Source organism: Schistocerca gregaria, chromosome 8, assembly GCF_023897955.1.
Source record: "Schistocerca gregaria isolate iqSchGreg1 chromosome 8, iqSchGreg1.2, whole genome shotgun sequence".
NCBI lineage: Eukaryota > Metazoa > Arthropoda > Insecta > Orthoptera > Acrididae > Schistocerca > Schistocerca gregaria.
In genome coordinates, this window is record NC_064927.1 from 373,794,283 (window position 1) to 373,814,390 (window position 20,108).

Below are 20,108 nucleotides of genomic sequence, written 5' to 3' on the forward strand. Positions count from 1 at the left end.
ATACTTTCATTCTTTGTACATTTGACTTGATTTTCTGGTCACTGAAATAACACCATATCCCATCTCAATCTATGAAGTTTCATTTGTTTCCTCCTCCCATATTGTGTGCTTAACTTTTTTGGCAGACAGAATATGACTTAAGGCTAAACAAAGCAAAGGTGAAGATGAAGACTTACAGAAATGAAAGTAATGTCTTACTTGGGAATTACAAAATAGTGGAAGAAGTGGTAGAATTCTCTTAACCAGAAAGCAGATAACATTGACTGGCTGAATCAAGTGAGATAACTGGCACAGGCAAAGAAAGCTTTCTTCATTAAAAGAGCACAACTAATAACAGGTGTGGATATGGAACTAAGGAAGAAATTCTTGAAAGCCAATGCCTGGAGCAAGCAAAGTATGAAAGTGAAAAGGGAACCATTGGGAAGGTAGAGAAGAAGAAACCAAAAATATTTGAAATGTGGTGCTTTCATAGGATGTTAAAAATTAAGTGCACAACTATGGTATAAAATGAAGAAATACTAAAAAAGAATAGTTGAGGAAAGAAGTCTGTGGGAGACGCATATCGTATAAAGGGAGAGATTAATGAGAAACTTGCTATGACATCCAGGAATAGTTAATTTTGTGCTGGAAGGAGCAATGGAGGAGGAAAAGTAGTAGATGCTGACCGAGACTAGCAAATTCAGTACAGTTTACAGAAGATGTTGGGTCTAATGGTTACATAGAGATCAAAAGGCGGAAGACAACATTAAACCAGTAGAAAGACTGATGACTTAAAAAAATATCATTCTCACCACAGGAAGAAGGAAGGAATATTAAAGTTTAACATCCCATTGACAAGGAGGTCATTAGAGACAGAGTGTAAGCTTGGATTGGGGAAGGAAAGGGAAGGGTATTGGCCATCCACTTTGGGTAAACACCATGCCTTAAAGCAATTTAGGGAAATCACTGAAACCTAAAACTGGATGATGGCTGGAAGAGGATTTGAACTGTCATCCTGCTGAATGTGAATTCAATGTGGCAATAACTGCAGCATTTCGTTTGCGCACACCATCAGTTCCCACACCTTTGCACTATATGAATTTATTACACAGGACACAGCACTGATAGTTTTGGCATTTACTGTGACCTACGTGAAGTTACTGCTTCTGGTGTTGACTTCAGTACAGTGAGATTCAGCAACAGCATGCCATCTGAAGATTGCAATCAGGCCAGTTGCTGAAATATTATGCCAATTCGATTCTAGAATCTTGTAGCAAATCTCAGAAGGATACAAGTGACTACTGCTATTGTTTTGCAATAGGATTGTATACTATCACTTTGTCATCACTGATCCATTGTCTAATGTGTGAGTATACATGTTACACATGTATAGTTATCATTGGATCCTGATATTTCACTTCAGCACAGAAGGCAAGGACAGTAACTATGTCTCACAACTTGTACTTGGCCACTTGCCTGTTCCAATGACTGTTAAACGATATCACTTTGGTAAAATGAGCTTGCTCAATACAATTTTTTGTTGTCTATTAACTTTGAGCATTGCATAACAAAAGCTGTTAAATCTCCACAGCACCAATAAATATATGCTTGCAGTGTTCACAGATTCATAGCCATACAGCACATTAATTTATGTAGAATGTTAAAAGAAGATTCAAATTAAGCAATGATCATCCTTCTTGTTCAATATATGACATGTGGCACCTCCTATTATATACATTACTCTCACTGTGTGATAATTTAACATATTTAAAACACATACCAACATATTTTCCATTAGTGTTCTCTCCTGTCTCCTTTTTGTCAATATAGTAACTTATCCACATCTGTGTGTAGTTGTTGCATATACCTGTGAACTCATTTTTTGGTTTCATGTAGTGTACTACAGAACAACCACATAGAGCACTTTGCACTTTGTACTTCAACATGGCTGTAACTTATCACATGACACAGCTTAGTTTGCAAAACAGCTGGCACTCTGATTGCCTTTGTTGAGTACATGCGAGGAGCTCCAACTGTTTCACCCTGAAACGTGATATTTCACATCGTTGGCCAAATTGCTAGGTGCACACTTCTCTTAGCTGGTTACATATAAGGTCACTTCCTGTCAATGAGGCCTAGGCAACTGGCCAGCACATACAGTAACTATTCTCTGTTAAAATCTGTATTGAGCCAGTGGGATACATTTTACTGTGCTGTAGTGTTGTGTATCAGAACATCTTCTCCCATATATTCTACATTGCGTACCTGCTTTTGTGAGTATGTATATCAACAAACAAGACTTTCCATACTGTGACCTTACTTCGGTAACACGATACCAGGTGATATGACTGAAAAATCAATCATTATCAGCAAGCATTAAGTCATGTATTGTTGCCAAACAGACTTTTGGCTGAATTGTTACTAAAAGTCTGCCCTGCTGAGGTTGAACCAAGTTTTTCTCAGGCAGTGAGTGGGTGGACACGCTCAGTCTCACTGTCAGTGACTGCAGCAGTGAGGATGGGCTGTGACAGTGTGGGCTGTAGTGGCAGCGTCTGCAGAGTTTGAGGCGAGTGCTGTAGGCAGGATGCAGCAGCAGCTCTCTGTAGTGCAGCCAGATTGGCCGCCTGTGCCAGCAGCAGTGCTCGCAGTTCTGCCAGTGACTGCACACACAATATGACAACATCACTGCACATGAATTGCAAGCATTTACATTCATGTTACAAGGACTGGGCAAAATACACTGATAGAATTTGGAAAATGTTACAGCTTGACCAAATTATACTAAACTACAAGGGCCTTTCCATGATGATTAGCATTTTATTTTTTCCCATCATTCATGAAGCGTCATTTGACTCGTCATTACAGGTGCAAGTATGTAGTAGGCCTATTTTAATCTAACGGTAGATGGCAGGACAATCACTAGAAGTGTAATCCGTGCAGAATACAGACCATTTTCCTACTTGCTGTCATGACATGAACAGACAACATGGAGTGTGATCATGAAGGACAGCACTGAATGATGTGTTTTCTGTTGAAGGAGGTGTTAACTCTTGGATACTCACTGGCTGTTGGTAGTGGTGTGAAGAGAATGCATACTGACATGGAAAGAGCTCTTGCGCCATGACAGTGATTGTCCCAATATGAGTTGAGAAACTGCAGATACTACTGCTGGAGTGGCTTTCCAGGTACAGCCACACTATCTGTGTTCTCCTGACTTGCTCTCTTCTGATTACGCCCTATTTGGGGCTACAAATAAACCTCTGGGTGGACACAATTTTGCAGACACCTTATTTGGGGCTACAATAAAACCTCTGGGTGGACACCATTTTGCAGATGTCCAGGAACTGCGAGCACATATCCAGGATTGGGCGCAGACTCCAGAAAAGTAGCTGGAGGATGGCCTACAGGAATTAAAGGTGCCAAGTTAAGAGAGTGTATTGGGTGTGGCAGTACCTAGAACCCCATTTCAGTGATGGCAGCTGTGGCTTTCTGACTCATACGGGAACAACCTTTGCCAAGTTGCAAGAAAACTTTTCATAATGGTGCACACCTTCCACACATTGCCACCGATCACCTGTGAATCTCAGTAGTGTTTACACTATCCTTCCACAGAAACCACATCATCCAGTGCTGTCCTTGGCGATCACATTCCATGTTGTCCACTTACATAATGACATCTGCCAAGAAAATTGGCTGCATTGTGCAGGAATTACACTTTTAGTGATTGTCTTGCCACCTACAGTTAGTCCAAAGTACTATGTACTTACAACTGTAATGATGAATCAAATGGCATACCATGAATGACCAGAAAAAAACAAAATGTAAATCAATAAGGAACACCCTGCACAATATCCCATAACTCCCATAAGAGATATGTTGATTAAAATACAGACCTTGTATGAGCATAAAATACATAATATCTTGCAACCAGCAGATATGGATGAACATCAAGATTCCATCTTCTCTGATTTTTAGAAAGACTTCCACACTATATATCATCATAGACTATCAGCCAAGTTACAATCATACAAAATGCTTTCACAAATATGTGATAGACTGAAGGAATACTTCACTAATAGAACCACAGTGCTAAAAAGTATTTTGGAGTTTTGGTGTAATGTCAGTAGTATTTTCATGCAGTCACAATGGAGCAACTGTTATATGAGGGTCAGTCAAAACGTAATGTCTGTCCATATCCATAGTTTTGGTCCATCTTTTAACAAGGGTATGTATTACATTGTGGTAAAATGCATGACCCTGCATCCGAAGCCACCTTAATTTCAAAGTGAATCCCATGATGAGCTTCTTTTTGCGGCCTGATCAGATGGAAGTCTAATGGTGCCATATCAGGGATGTATAGGGGATGAGGCAGGACTTCCCATCCAATTTTCAAAATTTCTTCAGTGGTGTGATGACTGGTGTGTGGTCTTGCATTATCATGCAAAAGAAGGATGTCTGCCATAGATTTTGTTAGGTGAGCTAGCTTTAGTCTGTTTGAGGGTTTTGATGTACTGGACAGAATTTAAAACCAGAAAATTATAGCCATAACTTTCTCTGCCAATCACACAGTTTTAAATTGTTTTCCTTTTAGGTGAATTTCTGTGATGCCATCCCTCTAACTGCCTCTTTGATTCTGGTTAAAAAAAAAGTTTTGTCTCCAGTCACAATTTCTGAAATGCCTCTCCCTCCAAACGGAAGTACTGCAAGAGTTGGGCGGCAACTACATTTCATGTCTCTTGATTCTGGTCAGTTAATATTCTTGGTAGGTACTGTACTTGTCACACAAACCTTTGAGATCCCAGTTGTTGAATAATCGTTATGCTTTTAGTGAGGGACGTAACACTACACGAACCATCTGCAGTAATCCAGTGGTCATTATGAATGATGTCATCGATTTGCTGAATGTTAAGTCGAGTCACAGCAGACACTGGTCTGCTGCTCTGTGTATCATTAGCCAACAATATTTGTTTCTCAGCTTTGTTACAGCGACGAACTCATCATCTAACGGTGCTGGTATCCTCTGTTGCATCACCATAACAAATTTTTCAGTCTTTCATGGATACAAATGGGCGTTGATATTGGCCATGTTGCAAGCGGCTGCAGTACAAGCAACTGTTGACACAGAAAGTTACCACTGAAATGGATTGGAGAAGTTTCGCGGAATAGCGCGAAATTGAAATTTTTGACTTAACAAACGTTATGTAAGGAGGACAAAAATAGGAGGCATTCCTTTTTGACTGGCTTTCATAACTGCATCGCTCCATCAACAGCGTCATGCCGTTGTGTTTGCAGACCTACTAAACAAGCAAGGTCCTACACTAAAAATTTGAATAAGTATATGCTCCTTTAGCTCAAAAGTATTTTGTAATTTGGTAGTACGGGTATTCAATCACTATTGTTACTTACAGGGTGCGTTCCGAAAGTAACGCAATTATTTTTTTAAAAAGTAATTTATTGAACAGATTTGCACAAACACTTAAAATTCTTCAAAGTACTGTCCTTGGGCCTCTACACATTTTTTCCAGCGACTCTGCCATGACCGGTACGCGCCCTGGAAGGCGTCTTCTGGGACCTCTCGCAAGGTCTTCGTCACGGCGGATTGGTCCTCGTCAATGGACGAAAAACGGGTTCCTTTCAGGGCTGACTTAATCCTAGGAAACAAAAAGAAGTCAGCTGGGGCGAGGTCAGGACTATGGGGGCGTGGGGCAGCGTTGGCACCTGGTGTTTGGCCAGGAACTCGCGGACTCGTAGCGCGTTGTAGCAAGGCGCGTTGTCATGATGGAGTTGCCAGGTAGCGGAGATGTCCTTTCTCGTCCTGACGACCCTTTTGCGGAGTCTTTCCAGCACATCCACTTAGTAGGCAGCGTTAACTGTCTGTCCTTGAGGAACAAACTCCTTATGGACCACTCCTTTGCTGTCGAAAAAGACAATGAGCATTGTTTTCACTTTTGATTTGCTCATTCTTGCCTTTTTGGGCTTGGGGGACTGATCAGTGTGCCACTCAGAGCTTTGGCGTTTTGTTTCTGGGTCGTATTCGAAAACCCAGATTTCATCACCAGTGATGACGTTGTCCAAATAATCAGGTTCAATTTCAACACGTTGCAAAAGTTCACTTGAAATTTCCGCTCGGTTGGTCTTTTCGTCTTTTCCGTGACACGGTCGGCGCGCAGAGGTTTACAATAACAGACGTCCTGCCGCTTCCACAGCTCGGAGAGCACTGAAACCGGTTTCGCGGCAAAGCTTAGCGTCCCCCCCACCTACTCCATGTGGCCCGCTCCCACTCCGACTACTAGGAGCGGCGCGGGAAATTCAATTGCATTACTTTCGGAACGTACCCTGTATGCATCCAGACAGTGTTTATTCGTGGAGGCAACGAGATACGTGACGAAAGAAAAAGAATACTCGGTTGATGTGAGACAAGCAGTTTTGCATGCTTTGAAGAAAAGGAAGTTGCAGTCTAGCGTAGCTAGAGACAATGGCATACCGCAACAACTAATAAGTGTGTTGAATCGACCCCAAGAACAGGAAGACACAGTAGCCAATAAGCTGAAGTCAGGCCATCCTCGAAGAATGACAAGACGGGTGGATAGAATGATTAACAAGCAGTTGGCTGCTGATTCACGAAAACAAGCTTGACAATTTAGAGATGATCTGGAGCAGATTCATGGACTGAATCTACATGTCTCTACTATAGAACATTTACATGGTAGACGACCATCACGTACATCGCTCAAAAATTTCAGAAATAGGAAGGCCTCGATAGAGTTTTCAAAGAAACGTCAAACTTGGAATGCTACATAATGGTCTAAGTTTTTATGGAGTGATGAGATTAAATTTAATGTATTTTCTTCTGAAGGTGTGCAGTATACATGTCGACCAAAAAACCAAAGGGACAACAAATAGTACCAGGTACCGACCATTAACATGATGGTGGCAGCGTCATGGTTTGGGTATATTTTTAGAGACATGTGGTTAGTCCTCCAGTAAGCCAGGGCTCAGATCTAAATTCGACTGAACACTTCTGGGAGGCAACGGATAGAGCGTTTGTCATAAAAGCCGCTCAAACAAGAATGAGTTTGCTGCTGCCTTACTGATGATCAAAACTCTTATTTGGCCTACTACTAAAGCTTGTGGATTCAATGCCAAATAGTTGTGCAGCTGATTGGTACGTTACGAAATGCTGATTTGCTCTTCAGAGTCCAAAATACACTGCAAATTGAATTAAATGATCACTTTTTTAAAACCCAGTAATTTCCACCCATTAAGAAATTGAAGTTTGAAATTTGGCTCAAAGGTGCGTACAGCCATCCTGCGTGTTGGTGGAAAAGCGTGGCGCTCTGCGACACCACTGTCGGGCTTCAAACAGCAAGCTGTCGACATATGCGAAAAAAAAGGCAACAGCTCAGAAGTTCATGTGACGTGTGACGTGGGTTAGCGATGCTACAAAATTTCACCAAAATTCTGCCCAGTGTCATGGTGGATGCGTCATATGACCGGGAGGTCATTTCACTCCATCTTACCTACATTACACACATTCATTTTACACCTGTGCTACGGAGGGCAGAACCGGGATGCCCAGGGTTAAAATCAAGTGCTTCTCTTATGAGCTCATGAGGATAACATTCTACACACACCGACGCTCAGAAGTGGCACTAAAAACCTTCAGGTGTGGCATAAAGGACCTAAAAAAAACCACCCCTTGCCCTGGGGCATTCATTTAACGGTCGAAAACGAAAATTCGCAGTGCAGTTACCAAAAGAAAGATGTTATTGAGACCCTTTGACACTGATGACGCCCCAGTTTTTTCAACCCTTCTTTAAGGACACTATGGGGCTTAATCCCCACTGAACATTATTGCACCCAGTTGAAGCAAAACGTGACTGCAATTTTGCTCACGAGTACAAGTTGGAACCCCTAGGGCCCATTCAAAAGCATTCAACGTAATTTGACCATGATATGAAGCAGCAAAGACTGCTCATGCTTTTTCTGTACTACATTTTTGTGTCCTGCTGTAGTGTGAAAACAGGAGGATGTGGCATTGACACATTTGTGGATAAACCGGCAAAAGATCCCTCTAAGACACTCCAATTCAGCAAAACCCTCGGTGGCACCCGCCGCTCTTTATTGAGAGTTTTAAAAATGTACTTGTACAGACAGAACCCCTGACGAAGTCCTAGGCGCTTGCAGATCATCAATTCCTTCGACACTCTCTGGTTCTGGTTTGCCTACTATCAGTGGCAAGAGCAGCAGAGATCAACAGCAAAGCCGGCCTGCAGGCACCTGGGCCTCTCGTCATGGGTTCTGTCTGTAGAGGTACATTTTTAATGCGCTCACAATGGCGGATGAGTGGTGCAGAGGATTATGCCGAACGCAGGGTCTTAGAAGGACCCTATGCCGTTTTAGCCACACATGTGTCAATTTTACAATCCCCCCCACCCCCTAGTGATTACGCCAAAAGAGGATACAAAATAGGAAGGATGAAACAGCCTAAACACCATTTGGTGCTTCGGATCCTTTAGACCAGGGGTCTCCAAACTTTTTTGTGCGCTGGCCACATTGACTACTCCACGGAGTCATAAGGGCCAAGATCTTCCTAGTGGGATTAGCGCACCCTAGCACTCCATGATCACCGTAATGTAAGACTAAAGGAAAGATGAAATAGCAAAAATCTAAGGTTGTGGAATAGCTAGTACTGAAACTAACTACGATTTTTATTTACTTGCATAATTTTGATTGGTTTCAGATCGGATTGATTTCGGATATCGAAGCAAATTCAAACGATATCAAGATATTTCAAAATCCCTTTGACGTCGATTAGAAGCGTTACCCGCAGAACTTCAGTTTGAAATTATTGATTTGCAATGTAGTGACTTGTTTGAAGGAAAACATTCAAAGTCAACATTACTGGAATTTTATAAGTGTCTTCCATCCACACAGTTTCCAAATTTACATAAATTTTCCCATGGCTCTTTTTCCGCTTTTGGCACTACTTTTTTGTGTGAAAAAACTTTCTCCAAAATGAAACATGCAAAAAGTATTTACAGATTAAAATTAAGTGACGAGTATTTGAAGTCGCTGATGATTATCTCTACCAGTTAACTTGATCCATAACTGGAGGCAATTATGAAAGGAAAGTTACAGCTACATAAAAGTCACTAATTATCACTAAGATGTTAAATTTCTTTACGTGAATACTCTAACACTGTGAGTTTTCAAGATATAAATTAATTACAGTTATTTTTATTCATCAGTTACAACTAAAATATCCAATATCACTATGTACACCAGGTATTGTATTTTCTTTAAATTATCTTTGAATAAAAATATTGTATACGATGTACTTGCTATGTGTATTTTACAACGTAATCAAAAGAACGTGAAACGTTGCTTAATAAGCATCTTCCATAATGATTGATTACTAAGGCTAGCCGCCGAAGTGGCGTCCATTTGAAAGACTTGCACCATACTAGTGAGTAGAATAAAATGCAAAGAATTTTTTTACTCAATATGATTTCGCCAAACTAGTCTATTAACCGTTTCTTTTTCTTTTTTTTTTTCACACGGAGAATGGTCTGACCTTCCGCCTTGTAAAGATAGAGCTCCGACAATGTCGCGGCGTATTAGTCGCGATAGGCCTCGAAACTCAATTGTTGGCAGTATAGGTATCACCTCAAATATTTGGCGGGCCAGATACTGGGGATGTCCGGCCAGCTAACGCGGGCCGGTTTGTCGGCCCTCGCGGGCCGGTTTCGGCACGTGGGCCGTAGTTTGGAGACCCCTGCTTTAGGCGAATGGTTTTGAACGATCCCAAGTGGTTCCAACCTGTACTTGGGAACAAAAACTGGTTTTTACAGCATTCCAGCTGGGTTCATGTTCAATAGGGATGCAGCCCCACAGTGTCCTTTGAGAAGGGTTGAAAGGTCCGAGGGTGTCAGCAGTTTTAACGTTGTCGAGAACATCTTCCTGTCGCTCATCACAAAGCTAAATATCGTTTTCGGCCACAAAATGTGTGGGAATCAACGCTCCAGGGAAAGGGGTGGTTTCGTCGAGGTCCTTTATGACAACTCCTGAGACATTTCCGTGCCGATTCTGAGCGTCGGTGTGTTTGGAACGTTTTCCTCGACCACCCGTAAGAAAACCGCGGCTCTAATCCCTATCGCAGAAGCGTCAAAAGAAGGGGTGAAATGTGGGTAAGAGGGGCTGTGACGACCTTCGCATCTTTGACTCGTCCACGCTGGCGTTGGCAGAATTTTGTTGAAACTGGATATCAATGCGACGTCATTAGCTCACTTACACGTCACATGGACTTCTGAGCTGTGGTTATTTCCGCTTGTGCCGACACCTTGCTGTCAGAAGCATTGCCGAGACAGGGGGCGACGTCGCAGGGCGCCATACTTTTGCACCATTTCAGAGGAAGATTGTACACACCTTTGAGCCAAATTCCAAACTTAAGTGTCGCAATGGGTGGCATTTACGGTATTTCGAAAAAGCGATCTTTCAATTCTGTTGTGCAGTGTAGTTTTTGTTTTATTCTTACACAATTAGACCTACAAATTACTTTTGAGCCAGAGGAAAAAAACGTAATGGCACTTCTGATGATTTCAGTACGGATAAATGTTGTATCAGATAGGACCCGCAGAATAGTATGACCGTTCGCTTACGATACTGTTGTCTACAGGAAAATATCGTCGTTGGACGATCGCGTCGAACAGTACGAAGACCTAGAGAAAGAGTTTCCGCTTTGCATAATGAATGGCTGCTCTCTTTAAATGAGGATAAATGCAACACACACCCATGAGAAGGAGATAGAGCCTAAAAGTATCTGATTACAAGACTAGTCATGAGCGTCTTGAGCAGCCCAGGACATGTAAGTATTTAGGGGAAATACTAGGAAGCACAAAAATTTTAACTCTAAGGTTAAGACCAAACAATTTTAAATGAGGACCAGAGTGGATTTAGATTTTGGCAAACAACACGTGACAATATATTAACTTTGAAGTTATTTATAAATAAAAGAAGAGAATTCAATAATGAGGCACACGTAGATCGTACAACAATGTCAAGGTGTTTGACAGACTGAACAGGACAAAACTCAGGTCAATATTAAAAGCAAATGAAATTGCGTGACATTTGACATGAGCCATAAAAAGCCTACACAATGAAACTAAATTTGTAATAAAAACAGGGAAGAGAATAAATAAGAATGGCTTTATAACTAGCCAAGGAGTTAAACAAGGTTGCAGACTTTCCCCAATTTTATTGAGTTTATACATATAACTAAAAAGTAGAATGAGGAAACAAGAAATAAATAAAACTAAATATGGACTTTTATAATAAAAAAAAACATTAATGTATGCTGACAACAAGACTATGATAGTTATTTCAGAAGAAGTAGTACAAAGAAATGTTTTAAAATTAAATCAAATTAATCAAAATTATAACCTAAAAATACACACATCAAAAAACATTTTGCATCACCCCAGTTCGCAGAACTCCTGAAGATAGACGTTGATTGTGGATATTGTAGTACAGACACAGCTCGGTTGACTGTTCACAGATTCCACTAAATCCGCCCAAAGACGTAAACAACGATTCATGAGCAGCGCATGTTAGACGGAGGGGGTCTGACAGCCGATCAGTTGCAGTCATTCCACTAGGAGGGAGGTACACGCTCGTGTTGTCTGTAGTTTAACCATGCCTAGACGGTCAATACTGCGGTTCGATAGCGTCCGAACTGTTACTTTGTGCCAGGAAGGGCTCTCAGCAAGGGAAGTGTCCAAGCGTCTTGGAGTGAACCAAAGCGCTGTTTTTCGGACATGGGGGAGATACAGAGAGAGACAGGAACTGTCGAAGACAAGCCCTGTTCAGACCGCTCAAGGGCTACTACTACAGTAGATGACCGCTACCTACAGATTATGGCTCGAACCCTGACAGCAACGCCACCATGTTGAATAATGCTTTTCGTGCAGCCATGGGACGTCGTGTTACGACTCAAACTGTGCGCAATAGGCTACATAATGCACAACTTCACTCCTGACGTCCATGGCGAAGTCCAACCACGACACCATGCAGCGCAGTACAGATGGGCCCAACAACATACCGAATGGTAATATTCTTCTCGGGTATGCAGCCGGATCAAAACGTCTTCATGACACAATATTTCCGCGGTCCAACTGGCCGCCATCTTCAGGTGAGAGTGCTGGTGCACGATCTCGCCGGAACTGACTTCCCAGCGCAAGCGGCGGCCCCTCTATAGGCCGCAGAAGACCCACAACGCGTGCGCGAGAAGGTGCCGTAACTGCCCTCTAGCGCAGTAGACATACCCCGCCGCCAGTGATGGAAACAGGCGAAGTCGAGACATCGCTGTCAAAAATTAAAAAAATAAAAAAAAAATTTATTCCGACGATAGAACCACAGACCGTTGTTTTTTAATGTCAGATAACACTGGGTCCCAAGTCTTACTTAAAAGAAAACCCTTGTCTCTATTAATAAGATTGTCAGATAACCGAATCTCTATGGATTCTTTTAAAATACAGTCCCAATAGCGAGATGCAGGGGCAACCATTTGTGACTCGTCATATAGTATTCTGTGTCCCTCGGTGAGACAGTGTTCCGCCACTGCAGACTTCTCAGGTTGAAGCAGCCTTGTGTGCCGCTGATGCTCAACACATCGCTCCTGAATGGTCCGGATTGTCTGACCAATATAAGCCTTTCCACAGTGGCAAGGGATCTTGTAAACACCGGGCTTCCTCAAACCCAAAGCCGCCGCTTGCGCTAGGAAGTCAGTTCCGGCGAGATCGTGCACCAGCACTATCACCTGAAGATGGCGGCCAGTTGGCCGCGGAAATATTGTGTCTTGAAGACGTTTTGATCCGGCTGCATACCCGAGAAGAATATTATCAATTATTACGCCGGGAAAGCCTTCGTCGTCACAACATACAGAATGGTCTGCTCTGGATTGGCATCACGTTCTTCACCAATGAGTGTCACATATGCCTTCAAACAGACAATCGTCGGAGACGTGTTTGGAGGCAACACGGTCAGGCTGAACGCCTTAGACACACTGTCCAGCGAGTACAACAAGGTGGAGGTTCCCTGCTGTTTTGGGGCGGCATTATTTGGGGCCGACGAACGCCGCTGGTGGTCATGGAAAGGCACCGTAACAGCTGTACGATACGTGAATGCCATCCTCCGACCGATAGTGCAACCATATCAGCAGCATACTGGCGAGGCATTCGTGTTCACGGTCGACAATTCACGTCCCTATCGTGTACATGTTGTGAATGACTTCCTTCAGGATAACGAAAAGGCCCGACTAGAGTGGCCAACATGTTCTCCAGACATGAACCCTATCGAACATGCCTGGGTTAGATTGAAAATGGCTGTTTATGGACGACGTGACCCACCAACCCCTCTGAGGAATTTACGCCGAATCGCCGTTGAGGAGTGGGACAATCTGGATCGACAGTACCTTGATGAACTTGTGGATAGTATACCACGATGAATACAGGCATGCATCAAAGCAAGCGGATGTGCTACTGGGTATTATAGGTATCGGCGTGTACAGTAATCTGGACCACCACCTCTGAAGGTATCACTGTATGGTGGTACAACATGCAATATGTGGTTTATATGTGCAATAAAAAGGGCGGAAATGATGTTTATGTTGATCTCTATTCCTATTTCCTGTACAGGTTCCGGAACTCTCGGAAGCGAAGTGATGCAAAACTTTTTTTGATGTGTGTTTCTATGGTAAAGTAAAGTCGGCAGATGGTGGACGAATGTGTCACTACTACCAACATAGACGAATCATCGAGTAAATCTGAAGTGATATCAGGTGTTCCCCAGGGAAGCGTCCTTGGACCTCTGCTGTTCCTGATCTATATAAATGACCTGGGTGACAATCTGAGCAGTTCTCTTAGGTTGTTCGCAGATTATGCTGTAATTTGCCGTCTAGTAATGTCATCGGAAGACCAGTATCAGTTGCAAAGCGATTTAGAAAAGATTGCTGTATGGTGTGGCAGGTGGCAGTTGACGCTAAATAACGAAAAGTGTGAGGTGGTGCACATGAGTTCCAAAAGAAATCCGTTGGAATTCGATTACTCGATAAATAGTACAATTCTCAAGGCTGTCAATTCAACTAAGTACCTGGGTGTTAAAAGTACGAACAACTTCAGTTGGAAGGACCACATAGGTAATATTGTCGGGAAGGCGAGCCAAAGGTTGCGTTTCATTGGCAGGACACTTAGAAGATGCAACAAGTCCACTAAAGAGACAGCTTACACTACACTCGTTCGTCCTCTGTTAGAATATTGCTGCGGGGTGTGGGATCCTTACCAGGTGGGATTGACGGAGGACATCGAAAGGGTGCAAAAAAGGGCAGCTCGTTTTGTATTATCACGTAATAGGGGAGAGAGTGTGGCAGATTTGATACGCGAATTGGGATGGAAGTCATTACAGCAAAGACGTTTTTCGTCGCGGCGAGATCTTTTTACGAAATTTCAGTCACCAACTTTCTCTTCCGAATACGAAAATATTTTGTTGAGCCCAACCTACATAGGTGGGAATGATCATCAAAATAAAATAAGAGAAATCAGAGCTCGAACAGAAAGGTTTAGGTGTTCGTTTTTCCCGCGTGCTGTTCGGGAGTGGAATGGTAGAGAGATAGTATGATTGTGGTTCGATGAACCCTCTGCCAAGCACTTAAATGTGAACTGCAGAGTAGTCATGTAGATGTAGATGAGCAGCGGAGCGTTTGATTGTGATTCATCGATCACCTCGCATGAGAGCGTCCGGCCATTCCAGGAGTCACAGCTGTGGGCAGCTGGCCGGCACGTAGATCATCCGACAGGTTTGTGCGATCTTGTTACAGTGATGACGTCTCGTCCAACGACAACTGACATTGCTTTTGTTCACTGCCGGGGCTCCATAGACATTCTACAAGCGCCTACGAATATGTACCATGCTCTAGTCTTCCGCCAAAAGAAACTCATTGACAGCTCTCTACATGGAACACATCTCCGTCACTCTGACGTTCTGAAGGCGCCACTACCTACGGAACTTTATGAAGCTCTAGGGACTGAAATGGGAATATTCGACGATGTCCCACTACAATTTCCGCATATTTTCAGCCGAAGTTGAACGGAAGAAGAAAGTGTTTCATTACTTTTTGAACGCCTCGCGTAAATAAATATTTCAGTACCGATCCTGACTGTTAAGAGTTTTTCCGGAGTTCAGTCGCATACAAGAAGCCAGTGTGACCAATTCTAGAGTACTGTTCGAGTATTTGGAGTCTTCAACCAGTAAGCGTGATAACAGACATCGAACGAATTCAGAAATGCGCTGCTAGGATTGTAGCAGCCAGGAATAGTCCATACAAAAGTGAAACTGAAATCCTCGGGGAATTTAAATGAGAGTTCTTGGAAGAAAGGCAATGTAGATTTTGCGAAACCCTGCTGGATAAATTTATAGAATCTGTTTAGAAGAAGACTGTGTACTCATTACACTGGCTGGCCGGGGTGGCCGAGCGATTCTAGGCGCTACAGTCTGGAACCGCGCGACCGCTACAGTCGCAGGTTCGAATCCTCCCTCTGGCATGGATGTGTGTGATGTCCTTAGGTTAGTTACGTTTAAGTAATTCTAAGTTCTAGGGGACTAATGACGTCAGAAGTTAAGTCCTATAGTGCTCAGAGCCAATTGAACCAATCTTTATACTGCCACCGTCTTATATCTTGCGTACGGATCAGAGAAAAGAATAATACAGATTAGGGCACGTATAAAGACACATAGGAAACTTTACCTTGGTTAGTAGACGAAAGTAATAAAACAGGAATTCAATAATATTGGTACGATGTACTCTACCATGAATTGTACATTGACTTCCAGGGTGGTTCAAAAATGGCTCCGAGCACTATGGGACTTAACATCTGAGGTCATCAGTCCTCTAGAACTTAGAACTACTTAAACCTAACTGACCTAAGGACATCACACACATCCATGCCCGAGGCAGGATTGGAACCTGCGACCGTAGTGGTCGCGCGGTTCCAGACTGAAACGCCTGGAACCTCTTGGCCACACCGGCCGGCGTCCAGAGTGGATGTAGAGTTAGTTCTAGTATTTTCAGTATGGGAAAAAAACTATTCCTACAGTCGAAATGTTGTGATGACTGTTGGGTGTGTCTAACGTTAATGGACCGTTTCGGGTGGAGATCACAACACATAATGCCGAGAGGATGGGCGTTTCCAGCTTATCACCATCTTTCGGGCTTTGGGAAAGTTTATGAGCGACGTGAGGCAGCATATCGACAAATCACATAGGTAGACTTTCGGGTGTGCAATCACTGCCATAAAAATGGTGACGAGATGGACTCACGATAACAGTGTGGCGAGAAGTGTAGGAACAGACCCTTGAAGAAGAACTACAGTATGAGTGTATCATATGATTGTATGACTGGCTCAGCTGAGCAGACAGACGACAACAACTGAAATCGGACACGTCCTTCTGGAAGACTACACCAGGAGAGGATCATAGGATGGTTCGACTGGCTCACGTGAATAGACAGGTGACAACAGCTGAATTCCAGGCTGAGGTTATAGGCAGTGTTTCACTGCAAATCGTTTGGAATGTATTACACAACACCGTATTGACATCTCGAATTTTCATTCTTGCTTACTGCTGACATGGTACCAGAGACACGGTGTAGAGCCAGAATGGACTAGATGCTTGAGTCGTATTCTGTGCTGTTCAGCAATGAGTCTGATTTCTGTTTGTAGTAATCGAATCAAAATCAAAATGTCTGTAGATGACCTGTTAAAAGATCACAGCAAGCTTTGATTCTCGAGACCCATACCTCTACAAATCCTGGAGTAGAAGAGTGGAGAGGTATCTGCTAAGACAACGAGATGGTTTGGCAATTGTAGAAGGCAGGCTGAAAGCTGACCAGTAGGTGGCAGTAATTGTATACACTGTCATCATACTCTTGACGACCAATTTTCATATTCCAGTAGGATAACGCAAGATCCCAAACCGTGGTTCACACGACAAACGCCTTGAGGAGCGTTCAGATCTATGACAGGTCTGCCCAGTTCCCTGATCTGTCACCCACAGAGCATGTACGGTATGTGATGGGAAGACGTATATTTTCATACTAATCTCCAGGCCACCAGTCTTCATAAACTGACACAGAATGTCCTTCAGTCACAGCACAAAATTCCTCAAGAGCGTATCAGTGCCATGACGGTTTCAGCTCATACTGATGTTGATGATGAACGTCAGTTCCGAACGGAATGAAGGTTTAATCGTTTGATACCTGTTATGTGCATACCTGCACGATACTGACATGAATTATATACAGAAGCTAGTTCAGCTGCACTTTGTGAACACATCTACACTGTGAAATTGATCTGACATCCCACGTGACTATGTGTTATGTGTATGTTATGTATGTATAAACTGACTGTCGCCTAACTAGAGGTGTTAGTACAACTGTAATGGCCTGGTTTGAAATTGAACTTAGTAGGTCGAAACTAGTCGCCAGTTGCTGGTCCTGCCCTGATTTCATGATGGAAATACGTAAGTACAGAAGAATGAAAAATTGGTGGAAGGTGACCTTGGTGAAGACCAGTTTGCATTCTGGAGAAATGAAAGAATATGCGATACCGTATTGGACCTATCACTTACCTTTGAAGACAGACTCAGAAAAGCAAATCTATATCCATAGCATTTGTAAATTTAGAGAAAGCTTTTGACAATATTAGTAGGAATATAATCTCTGGAATTCTGAAAGTAGCGGAAACAAAATACAATAAACAAGAAGTTATCTACAACATGCACGGAAACCAGACTGTAGTTGTAAGAATTTAAGGGATGAAAAGAAAGCAGTAGCTGCCAAAGGAGTGAGACAGGGTTGTAGGCTATCCCCAGAGTTATTCAGTCTGTGCATTGAGAAAGCAGTAAAGGAAAACACGCAGAAGCTGAGAAAGGGAATTAAAGTTGAGGGAGAAGAAATAAGAAATTTGTGGTTTGTTGACGACATTGAAGATTTACTAGTCTTGGCAAATAACTTGCGAGAGCAGTTGAAAATGTTGGATTCTTTGTTGAAAAGAGTTTGTAAGATGAATATCAACTAAAGTAAGCCGAGCGGGATTAGCCGAGCGGTCTAGGGCCCTGCAGTCATGGACTGTGCGGCTGGTCCCGGCGGAGGTTCGGGTCCCCCTTCGGGCATGGGTGCGTGTGTTTGTCCTTAGGATAATTTAGGTTAAGTAGTGTGTAATGTTAGGGACTGATGACCTTAGCAGTTAAGTTCCATAAGATTTCACCCACATCTGAACATCTTTGAACAAAAGTAATACATTTGTAATGGAACGTTGACTATTAGTATGTTGATGTGATTAGATTGGGAAATGAGGTGCTAAAAGTAGTATATACGTTTTGCTATTTGGGCTGCAATTGAAGACATATCCAATCCAGTCTATGAGATTTTAGGACGAAGACGTGTCTAGAGTCACTCTGGACAGTGATGGGATACCAACCTGTCTGTCGCCCATCGTACGTCCCGACACTCTGCAGTGATGGTGAGGGGCGCCGTCTCTTTACGTAGCAGGACCCCTTTGGTTATCATCTGCAGCACCCTTATAGTGCAGCAGTATATTGACGGTAGAAAATGCCCTATTTTGTTGCCCTTTATGGTAAGCCACGCTGGGCCTACATTTCAATAAGATAGTGCCCTCCTGCACACAGCAAGAGTTTCTACTGCTTGTCTTCATGTTTGCCAAAATCTACCTTGGCCAGCAAGCTCGCTGGATCTCTCTATTACTAAGAACGTTTGGAGCATTACTGGCACGGCCCTCAAAGCATCTCCTGATTTTGAGAAACTATAGCGCCAATTGGACTTAATTTGGCATCATATCCCTCAGAAGGACGTCCAACAACTCTATCAATCAATGGTAAGCGGAATTCTTGGATAAGGGTCAGAAGTGGACCGCCACGATATCGAGATGCTTTTTCTCTTGAATAAATCATCCAATCCTTCTGAAATTGTAATCAGTTGTTTGTTTGTAAATGTACATCACATCTACCGATTTCGGTTGCATTAGGGTAGTTCCTTCGTGATGCGTCGTTTCTTCCTCGTTTTTCTTCTCCCTTTTTTTGTCTTAGAAGGTATTTTTCTGGAGTGTAGCGTTTACAAAAGTGAAACGTGGACGTTAAGCAAATCACCCAAGAAGAGAACAGACGCTTTTCAAATGCGATACAACAGAAGACTATTGAAAATTAGATAGTTAGCTTGGCCCAACTTGACTTACAGGAAGGAATAATCTGGTAGAACACATTATCAGGCAGCAAGGAATTTCACTTTGGTAACGGAAGGAAGTATGGGAGATAAAAATCGAAGAGGAAGGCTTGATTGCAGTGAACAGGTTCGGCTGGATACAGGTTACACTGGTTATTCAGAAATGAAGAGGCTTGCAGAGGACAGACTAGCAAACAGAGGTGCACCAGATCAGTCCTCAGACTTAAGTTAACAACTACAGCAACGTGTGACGAACTTCTCTACAAAATTTGATAAATGACGGACTGCTGCTTCGTGGGTAACAGTTTCCATTTCTGGCAATGTACAATGAAGCGCCAGAGAAACTGGTATAGACATGCGTATTCAAATACAGAGATATGTAAACAAGCACGTATATGAGACAACAAGTGTCTGGCGCAATTGTTAGATAGGTTACTGTTGCTACAATGACAGGCTATCAAGATTTAAGTGAGTTTGGCGTTACGGTCGGCGCACGAGCTGTGGGACACAGCAGCTCCGAGGTAGCGATGAAGCGGAAATTTTGCCGTACGTGCCGGCCGGTGTGGCCGAGCCGTTCTAGGCGCTTTAGTTCGGAACCGCGCGACCGCTACGGTCGCAGCTTCGAATCCTGCCTCGGGCATGGATGTGTGTGATGTCCTTAGGTTAGTTAGGTTTAAGTTCTAGTGTACTGATGACCTCAGATGTTAAGTCCCATAGTGCTCAGAGCCATTTGAACCATTTGCCGTGCGATGATTTCACGAGTACACCGTGAATATCAGGAATCCGATAAAACATCAAATCGCCGACATTGCTGCGTGCGCAAAAATATCCTATAAGAACG

General features: G+C 43.0%; 1 protein-coding gene across 1 annotated transcript in view; it reads right to left on the reverse strand.

Moving 5' to 3' along the window:
• Positions 1-2,438: 2,438 nt before the first annotated feature.
• Positions 2,439-20,108, reverse strand: part of LOC126285202 (zinc finger protein 239-like) — a 73,379-nt gene continuing 55,709 nt past the window's right edge. Inside the window, exon 6 of the mRNA XM_049984507.1 lies at positions 2,439-2,639. Within this exon, the coding sequence (XP_049840464.1) occupies positions 2,439-2,639 (201 nt within the window). The remainder of the gene's footprint in view (positions 2,640-20,108) is intronic.